The 10482-nt window shown below is 50.2% G+C and overlaps 1 protein-coding gene across 1 annotated transcript in view; it reads left to right on the forward strand.

The window, feature by feature from the left end:
- Positions 1-205: 205 nt before the first annotated feature.
- TM9SF4 (transmembrane 9 superfamily member 4) overlaps positions 206-10482 on the forward strand; it is a 23411-nt gene continuing 13134 nt past the window's right edge. The window contains exons 1-2 of the mRNA XM_090020774.1: positions 206-314; positions 8862-8975. Of these exons, the coding sequence (XP_089876900.1) occupies positions 225-314; positions 8862-8975 (204 nt within the window). The 5' untranslated portion in view covers positions 206-224. The remainder of the gene's footprint in view (positions 315-8861; positions 8976-10482) is intronic.

Below are 10482 nucleotides of genomic sequence, written 5' to 3' on the forward strand. Positions count from 1 at the left end.
TCAAGAAAGATGGAGCGAATGGACCTTGTGTCTTGCCGTAGCCGGCGCCCCAATGCCCTCAGCTAAGATGGCGGCAGGGGAGGGGCTCCGGTCGGCCCCGCCTTGCCCTCACTAAACATGTCGCCGCCCCTCAGAGCGAAGCCTGCTGCCCTCTGTTAAGATGGCTCCGCTGCCCATGGATTTTTTTTTTTCCCCCCCCCCACCCCGGAACCGGCTCCGTTGCCATGGCGATAAGCGCCCAAGCCAACCAGCGGCCACTTCCGTTGACGTCCTTCCTGACACGTGGATCCAAGATGGCGGCATCGGGGGCCATGGTGAGTGCGGCGCCCGGGCCCATCCTCCTCCCGGGGCCTGCGCGGGTTCCCCGGGCCGGGCTGGGGGTTGCGGCTCTGTGGGGTGGCAGGAAATGGACGGGCTGGTTTTGAGGGGGAGGACACCCGTGTGGACGATGGGGGTCATCCATCGCTCTGGGGCGGGTCCCTCCAGCCGCAGTGTCCCGTGGTGATGGCTGGGGTCCCCTCCCCTGGTCACGTTAATACGGATTAATGGGGGTTGACCCAGGACGTGGCAATTCTGATGTTCGCCGCCTTGTGCAGAAGAGCACCTTGGCTGCTGCGTTCCCTCCCCCCGCTTTACCTGTGGCAGGTTTGGGGGGTGACGTGTCGCATCTGGGCAGAGGATCGTTTTATGTAGTGTTTAATTGGACGCGTCTGGGATTAGGGACGATCCTGCCTTGGGCAGGGGTGGACCCAGGTAACCAGCCTGAATTCTCTGTGGTTTCTGTGAGTCCCACCACAAATGCCGGTTCTTTGTTTTTGCTCCACTTCTTTTGATGACAGAAAATTCTCAAGCAATTCTCCTGCTGCGCAGAGCACGGAAAGGGCGCAGAGGGCACTGTAGTTTTCACGTAAACCCATTGATTTCAAACAGGATCCCCTCTCTTGTGATTCATATTTATGCATCTGACAGTGGCACCCCCTTGAGAGGATATCGAGGTATCCCAGGGTGACGCCTACATTGAGAATTGTCCAGGCTGTGGGCAAAACCCAGGACTGGTGTCATGGCATCACGGTATTTTCTGTTTCCTTTTCAATGCCTCTCCTAATGCTGCAGCTGGAATCCAGCTGCTTCCCAATGGTGTGGACACACCAGCTCCGCTGGGGCTGCTGAGGCCTCTGCAATAACTATAGGTGTCCACAGGGTTGATTGCAGGGGACAAGAAGCGCCCTCTCCCCCCCACCCACCTCGTTCCCATTTGAATCCTGCTTCCTTTCCACAGCACGAAACAGATGCTGTATTTGTGTGTGACGCTGACTTCCGTTCAGAGAGGAGGCAAAATCTGCACAGAACAGAGGTTAAATAAGGACACTGCAGCATGTGCTCAGTGCACAGCCTTTCATGCTAACTGGCAGTACGTTCTCCAGGCCTTTTAGTTCAGCAGCGTTGCTTATTACTAGGATTAGCAAGCAGTAGCTGTCTAGAAGAATTGCAGAAGTGAGAGTGTCTGAGATTTATCTGACTAAGAAAAACAGCTGGGTTTAGGTCAGACTCAGTACTTGTCATTTGGGTTGAATCTAAACTCATTCATGCCTCTTAGTTGAGACAAACCCTTAGATGGTTCGGTCTGGCCCTTCACTGTGCTTGAAAAGGAGCTGGGTTGTTCGGCAGGAATCCAGTTGTTTAACCTGCCTGGAAAGTGGTTGTTGTAGGCTAGTGTGACTAAGGGAAGGTAACAATACCCCATGGTGTCCAGTGGCCCAGGTGACTGCTGTGAGCAGCAATCTCTGTTGCTTGAATCTTCTTGTGCAAAGATAAACATGGGTTTTACAAGAACGGATCTTTGTGAAGAATTCTCATCCTCTGTTTCTCTACTAGATCTTTCCCCCTGAGGCTCTAACGCTTGCGTAGCTAGTGCGTGGGGCTGCTCCAAGGCAGCGGGTCTCTCACGGTCTCTGCAGCGTTGCTTTTGTCACAGTGTTGAATGGCGATTGTCTATCCGCAGCAGTGCTACTTGCATTTTTCACTGTGGCCTGAGGCTCATGGGCCTTATCTGTGCTGCGCTCTTTAGAAAAGATTACTGTGCTATTCCACTACCATCAGTCAAGCTCTGTAGGTGGTACAAACTGGGGCAGAGCTGCTGTGTATGAGGCTGCTGTATCTCCTACCTCTGTGGTGTCTAGTTTGGAGCAGTTGCAGATGGCATGGAAATAACGTACTGATGCCCTATTAATGCTACTGTTGTCACTGCACTTGTGGCCGGTGTATATACAAGCCTTTCCTGGAGACTCTGCTTCCAGCTCACAACTTATTAGGTTCTCCAGTGCAGCTGTTTTCAGAGCACCTCTGCATTTGTTTTGACCGCATTGTGTTTTTTAATTTGTTAGGGTTTTGTTTGTCTCTTTGTTGCTGTTTTTTATTGAAGGGTTTAGCATCAGTTCAACCAATAACCTTTGTGTTGGATACCACCATCGGTGGGAGGGAATACATGCACAGGAGAATGCATTCAGACCACAAGGACCTGGAGAGAGGAGCAATGGGGGAGACTCCCAATAATGAGCTATCTACATAACTGATTTCCCAAGGCTTTGGTCATGTTGAAGCCTTACAATGCTGAGTGTTGTACAAAAGCTGTAGAGCAAAGCTGAGCATGCAGGGACAGGATATAGAGTGCAGCTATGAAGCAGGAAGCATGGAGAATGAACTGACCAGATATGCCCATAACTGAGCAAAAATTTGGGCCACATCTGGTCAAATCCCACTTTCCATACCCTGGAGCATTTTAGTTGATGGGTGAGGTTGGGATTGGGAAGGAAGTGGTCCACAGTAAGTAGAAGCTGAGCCATTGTTCTGTTACAACAGCACTGTTTTTTTTCTAGGTAATGCACTCAGAGGAAGTGCTGACTTAAACCAGGGGTGTACTTGGTAGCCTTGTTGGTCTGACTTAAACCAGACACTTACCCCAGGTACAGAGAGGGGCTGTGCTCATGCGTATCAAATATTTGTGCAAATTGTAGTGCTAACTTTGGCTGCAGAAGGCCTTCTTGTTTCCTTGGGTCTCGGATTTTTCCCAAGTGTTTCAGACAGAAGCCTTACAAAACCACCAGCTGAAGCAGGTATTTACCTGGTTTCCCAGATGTGAGAAAAGAGGTAGGAAGAAGTTAGACTTCTCTGAGGTTGCAGACTGGAGAAATGGCATGCCTCCCCTCTCATTCAAGTGCTTCTGGGGATGGTCCTGCTGTGGGAGAGCGGCTTGTGAATGGGTGAGGCTGATGACCTGAAAAAGCCTTGGAGCTCAGTGCTGCTGCACTAGTAACTGAAAAGGGGCCTTGTGGGTACTGTGGCTGGCAGGCATGGTGGGAGAATGTTTCAGGATGCTCCGCATGGGAGTACTGGGATTTTCATTTGTTTGCTTTCACACCTCTTTAAAACTCTATTTTCTCTTTCCCTGTGGGATAGTTTCATGCCTATTCAGAGGGCTGAGGATATCTGCTGAGAGTTTCATTGCAGCTTTCTCTCTCATGAAGAGGTGAGAGCAGAGGAGGCTGCTGACAATTCTTGCAGTGTCCAAGGAGCTCTCAGAAACCAGAGTGAATGCAGCACTTGTCTCTGTCCCAAAGGCTCTCTGTGGCCTTGCTAAGTGCAAGTGTGAGTGTTCAGCAATGTAATAAAGATGAGGTTGTCTGCACAGCTGCCAGGAAAAACCCTGGCACCTCAGATTGGGGAAGAGCAGGTGTATTCCTTCCTTGGTCAGCGCATTTTGGCAGTGGAGGGAGTCTAGGCTGGCTCTGTGTTGCAGCATGTAAGGGTCTTCCTTCCTTCCCTGAGATACTAGCTTATATCCACTGCACCAGGAAGTCTTTGATGAAGAGAGTAGGCGTTTCCTTTCTTTTTCCGACCAGTTGCTTGATGTTGCGGGGCTCCATAGAGTGTACTTGGCTTCTCTTCCAGCTTGCCTGTGTTTGAGATGAAGAGAGTTTCTGTTGTTTCCTCTGCTTTAGAGGAATTGGAAGCTCAAACTAGCTTTGGTTTCCCATACTCTGAGTAGGTGGTTCCCCACCCTCTTTTTCAGCAAACATAACATTAAGTCAGCTCCGAAACATGGTCATGGTGCAGTCCTGAAGCAAGCTCACATAGTGCCACTCCTTAAAATGCCTGCAGCATGACTGAAGTGACTGTCGTTGGAAGGCTGTCTAGCCTCTGCTGTTCTTGGGGACATTTGTGAGGGCTGCTTCTGCTCCCTGGCCTGCTTGTTGGCAGTGGACACAGAGAGGCCGAAGATTTGTAGTGGCCTGGAGACTGAGTCCAGGTGGCCCCCGTGGAGGTGATTTGAGGCATGTTGGCAGACAGGGATGGAGAGAAGCTTGCAGTGTTCTGTGGTCTCCAGCACTGATATAAGTAGTAGCTGTACATCTGCACATGCCATGGGTTCACATATCTGCTTAAAAAAAAAAAAAATGCATGTAGTGGGACTGGGTCTAGATGGCACATTTGCTTGGTACCTGTCTACTTTACAAAGCTCTGTTGAATGTGCAGAATCACGGGTGGTGGCTTTTGATGCCTCTGTAAAAGAAGTTCCTTCCAGCGGGCAGAACTGTCCGCTGAAGTGGTTTGTTCATTTTAAGCCTGCTGGTGATTTTATCTGGAAGTAACTTCTGTGACTCTACCGGATGCTGTTCAGGGCTGAGTTTCATGTGTGGAGGGCTGTCCCTTTCCTGGTGGTGACTAGCACATTGCATAGTACCACAACATTGCGAGTACCCTAATTAGGGGCATATCCAGAGTCCCTACTGGGGAAGGCGCACTTTGGCTTGTTACTGTGATGCCATGCCTCTGGGCTGTCCTGGTGAGATCCAGTTTTCAGGTTGGCAGAAGGTGACCTGTGCTGCTCGCTGCCTGTTGAAGGAATGTATGAGTAACTAAGGCTGAAAGGAAGCACTGCTTCGCTCTCCTCCAACTCGGGGTTTGCAGTTCTTTCTGCCTGGGCATGCTGGGGGCTTGGGTGTAGCATTATGACTTTTAATGCTCCTCTAGCTCCTTTTTGTTCACTTGGGGATTGTCCTCTGAGGACTGGTCACCTGGCAGATGTATGTGGGGTAAGCTAAACAGTGACGCTAGCTCTGTTCACAACAACTTGTGTACTAAAGCTTTTCTCTTGAGCTTGGGGATCACACAAGTCCATGGTGCCATCAGTGGCTGCCTAGTGCCCCAGATGGGAGTTCATCATGCAGGTGACTTTCCTCTTTGAAATGTGTGTGGGTGAAAGCCGTGGTAGCACGGCGCTGAGGGTTGATCTTGATACCTCGAGCCTAGTGCTGTGTCTTACGTAAGCGAGACAGAACTATGCAACCTTTGAACTTGCTCCGTTCCCCTAGCTGCAAGTGAAAGGCCTGTCAGGAATGGCCCCCGTGGGTATGCAGATCTGTTGGCACATGTCCACGTTGTTCTTTTGGAAGACAGCCTGCAAGCAAGAGAGCAAAGGGCTCCTCCATGCCCTGTCTTGAATGGGCTGCCTTTCATTACTCATCTGACAGGCCCGCTAGGCGTTAGAATAGAGGTGGGCAATTATTTTGGAGGAGGAGGGCTGCTTACTGAGTTTTGGCAAGCCATCGAGGGCTGCATGACAGGCAGCCCAGGGCAGATAAATATTAATTTTCTAAATTTTTGAGGGGCCCTGCAGGCCGGAGAGAATGGCCTGGCGAGATGCATCCGGCTCACAGGCGGCATTTTGCCCACCGCTGAGTTAGAACCAGGGAATTCTCTTGCCCTCCACTTCTTTCCCTCCAGCTTCTCAGCTTCAGCGTACCCTGTCTCTTGCCTGGTCTCTGCTCTCCTTCCCTTCTCCCAGTCGCTCTTGCCCGTCTCTTCATCCGCTCTAGTTGGCCCCAGTGTCTGAAACTACCACCTCCCGCAGTCTGAGCCCTTCCTCAGCCACACGTCTGTGGAGACCTGCTGCTTCTGCAAATCATGTCTTTGTGCCCACTCATTTCCTGAGCTTTTCCCCAGGGTTCTGGTTTGTCCGTTTATATTGTAGATTCTTTGTGGCAAGGGTTTCATCTTTCTTGGTTTTGAATTGATGCATGTATCTAGCATGAGATGCAGACTGAGCCAAATAACTGCTTGCAGTCAGCTGGCTGCTCAGGGGAGGATACGAGATGTGAAGCAAGGATGATACTTCTCTTAGCACTTAATGTGCCCAAGAGACCTTTTGAGTGTGAGTGGGGCCACTTTGGGGCTCCTGCCGATGTGTGGATCATAAAACATTCTCTGACAAGAAAAGACCAGGGGCATGTTGTATACTTGTGCTGATGGTGAACGAGCATAGGAAACAAAGGAACGCTTGATTTCATGGCGGGGTGATTTCAACCCGTTTCAATTTTGTGGCTGTATTTTCTCTCTGCTTTCTTAAAGTACGTCTGAATCTCACGGATTACCATTAAAATACGGTGATCTGCAACTTGATATAGTTGTTCCACCAAATCTAGTTCTCTTTGACCAAAAGGATACCTAGTGTCTGCATGCATTGATTTGAGCAGTTCTAGGAGCTTAGCCAAGATTTATTTAGATTTTTTGATTTGACAGAAATGGTGAAAATGCATGTCTTGCTAGGTGATTAATGTTGTGATTTGGGACGAGCTGTATCAGAATGGAAACTGGTATACAATAAACTGCAAAAAGAAAAGCATTTTACAGGTATTCTTTTTAGCAGTTACATCTTAGATACTTTTAAATGTGCTGGATGCAGAAGGAAAAAAGTGCATCAAAGCCTGTTTTGCTTTTAAAACAAACTGATGTAGCAAGCAAGGGAAGTATTATTGGAATGGAGGGTAATGAAAATGATTCAGGGGCTCGGGGATGTGATTTAGGAGAGGCTGAGGGAACTGGGCTTAGTCTGGAGAAGAGAAGATTGGGGGCACATAGTAGCAGCCTTCAACTCCCTGCGGGGGGGTTGCAAAGAGGAGGGAGCTGGACTGGTCTCAGTGGGTGCAGACAGAACAAGGAGCAATGGGCTCCAGTCACAGCAAGGGAAATTGAGTTTGGATACTAGGAAAATCTTTCTCACTAGGAGGGTAGTAAATGCTGGAACAGCTACCCAGAGAGGTGGTGGAGTCTTGGAGGTGTTTAAGACCAGGGTAGACAAAGCCTTGGTTGGGATGATTTAGTTGGGGCTGGTCCTGCTTTGAGGAGGGGGGTGGACTAGATGTGGTCTCCTGAGCTCCCTTCCAGCCTGAATTTTCTATAATTATTTGTGTTTAGTGAATTCAGTGGATTTGTTCTTAGTCACCATGCACTTCCAAATATCTCCAGGCCTGCCGAGCTGGTAGAGGCCATACACGCTGAACTTGTCATTATTATTGGAAGAGGCAAACAAGTCCTTTCTGCTTGTTTAACTCCCAGTGGGTTCCCCACCTCTGAACGAAACAGTCGCTGAACTGGACCAGCTCTGGGTCAGGGGTCACCCTTTTTGGTGACAGCGGGCTGTCCTCTGGACGTGACTTGGCTTGCTGTTGGTAGCAGATGCCCTCCCTTGCCACTCCTTGTTTTAGGCTGTGCTTTCACAGGGGTGGGAGCAGGTTGACCTGACTTTCCAGGGTCTAGTGTTGTCTCCGTGCTGCTGTGCACGGCAGTGATGGACTCTTGCTAGGAACGTCTGGATCCATGCAAGTTCCCTCTGAGCCCCTCTGGGCAGCATTAATACAGCTGAGGGGTGAGAAGGCATGGAGGCAGCGTGCTCTGTTCTCAGACTCTGTGCTGTCTTCGCAGCGCCCTCAGGCCCTGCTGAACCAGGAGCTGTGCTTATCCCAGCCCAAGCCATAAACCAATGACACAGTCTTTGCCCCTCTGCCCCCTTGAGCCCTGGGTCTCTCGATCCCCTTCTTCCCCAGCCTGCCCCTGTGCTGTTCCTTTAGATACAGTGGCGCCAGCAGAGTGAAGCTGACTTTGTAGGGAAGTGATGACCGTAGGTTTGTCTTCATGGCAGTGTTAGTTTGAGAGTTGCCCCAGGCTACTTTGCTTCTGGCCCTGTACCCATCTCTGACTTGCATTCATTGCTGCTTTAAACTTCCTGGCTTGTGGGGGGTGGGGGACAGGTGGTACAAACTCACTCATGCAGTGGGGTTGTAGATAGAAGGACAGCTGAGTTAGCACTTCTCCAGTGTTGATTCCATTGCTTTGTGTAGGTCTGATGTTGCACAACGTAGAAGTTGGCTCCAGCTCATTGCCGCACTGAAAACAAGTTCTCTGAGCTGCAGCCCAGGAGTTGCCGTGGGAGAATTTCTGGAGTGCGCTGATGGACTGAAATGTCCGTCAAGGCTGATGCCCTGCTGCGTAGACTGTGCACCCAGCTGAGTGAAGAGGGGTGGATTTTTGTGCACAGGGCAGGAAAGCTGCCGGTCAGGCTGTGAACTGCTGCTCCATACCTCAGATTATGGAGCCTGAAGAGCACATGTACTAGTGTTGGGAGCTTCAGCTATGTCAAGCAAAGGCTGCTTTATTTGTAGGGCACGGAAGGAGGAAAACAGTGGTGCACTCAGGTGTCCAGAGGTAGCTGCTGTTCCCCAGATCTGTCTCTCTTGGCATGCTTGCACTGTAGTGCCTCTCAGCTGAGAACTCCAACCCATTTCACAGCACACACCTGGGGCGTAAGCACCTGCTACTCCTCTTTTAAACATGGAGAAAGGCACACCCTGGAAGTGACTTGCCAGGAGCTGCAACGTTGGGAGTGGAAGCCTGGGTTGTGCATTGGTTGTTGAACTCTTCAGCCCCTATAAATATCATTTCTGGGAGGGGAGTATCTTGGGTGCTGCATTGCCCTGATGCACGTGGTTGTGACGGTACAGCCTGACGCCTCTTTTCCTTTGCAGGAATGTCTGAGTTTGCTGCTGCTGCTGTTCTCACTGTTCCATGGAATGGGCTCATTCTACGTCCCAGGTGTCGCGCCTAGGAATTTCCACCGGAATAGTCCCGTAGAAATCAAGGTAGGGTGGAGGTCACAGGGATCAGCAGCCAGTGGGAACACATTTCTTTGTAGCACAAGGAGCCCGGCGAGTCACTGGGAGTGAAAGGTTGGGGTCGTGCCTCCCAAATTCAGTAGCAGATGTTGTTGTAGCAGCACTCATATGCAAGGTTTTACTAATGAAGGGCTCCGGACCTTAATTGTCATGCCCCTGTTCCCAGTGTATTCTTTGATCTTCCTCTTTTTCCTCCCATCTCTTCTTTTGAGTGTTTCTATGAAGCAATTAAGGAGCAGCACCAAAATCTTTATCTGAGTTGCTCTGGCTGGCACAGGAGCTCTTTCAGTGGCATAGGGAACAGAGCAAAAGCAGTTGGTGCTGTGTGCTGCTGAGCTGCACACATGTGGGATCAACAGGCAGCATTGCACCATAAGCAAAACTTGTCTAAAGGCAATGGGTCCAGGGGTAACATCGAAGCTAGACTCCATTGTTTCATAGTTATTTGCCTGAGTCGGTTCTCATGCGCTCTATCCCTCAGCCAGGAAGAAACTGAACCCTACCACAACCTCCCCTGCCACCCTCCAGCCTCTAGTCTGAAAACACCCACGGAGAGGGCAGAGTTCACCACAGAGCCCACTATCATCAGTGCCCAACTGTGGAGCTGCCTCCCTCCTGTCGGAAGGGAGCTCAGACTTGGTTTCCAGACACCAGCAAGTTCAGCCTCTTTTTATTTGTTTTTGCTGAAGCTGTGGGCTTCGTTCTGCGCAAGAAGTCCAGCAGAGTGGATGTCTGGGTCACTGAGGTTGACTAGTCATGTACCAAGCACAGCACAATTTGCGTTTTACCCACAAACTTCCAGACTCAAGCTGTTTTTGAGCAAACAAGGCTAGCCCAGGGCAAGGGGTCTCAAGGGGCTGGGTTGGAAGAGCTGCTTTCAAAGGGATTTGAAAGCCAAATGGTTCCTTCAGCAGTGAGATCAGTTGGCACAGCCTCCGGTGTACTTCCAATAAGTGACCTTGGCTCTACTACAAATTGTTCCTGCTCTTCAGAACAGCTGTGGCCTTGGCTCTGCCTTAACTGAGATGCAGACATCCAGGATCATGTCCTACATTTTTGTGGGTCCCCTTTAGCAGCTTTCAGTTTTAACCCCATCCATTGTCTTCTGATCTGGCCTCCTCTCCAAAGGCAGAAGCTCAGGGAACCAAGGGCAGACCTCTAGGATGTGGCTTTTCCAAAAAGCAGCAGTCACCCCATTTCACACACTTGGGATCCCAGGTAGTACTGCAAAAAAATGGGCATTGGAAAGACTGATGAACAACAGCCCAAATAAATCAGCCATGTCTGCCTTGAACATTTTTCTGCTTCCTAAAGCTGAGGTGGTTGGGGCATGAGAGAGGACAAAAGCTATTCAGGTCGCAGAGGTGAAGGAAGGAGGGGCTCTCCTTGCCTAACCCAGGGCTCTGAATGAAGGCTCGGTGGTTTTGAGACGAAAGGAACTGGCTGCTTCAACAGTCAGAACAGTCTCCAAGGT

This window comes from Crocodylus siamensis, chromosome 10 (assembly GCF_052110815.1).
Source record: "Crocodylus siamensis isolate JL-2025a chromosome 10, ASM5211081v1, whole genome shotgun sequence".
NCBI lineage: Eukaryota > Metazoa > Chordata > Crocodylia > Crocodylidae > Crocodylus > Crocodylus siamensis.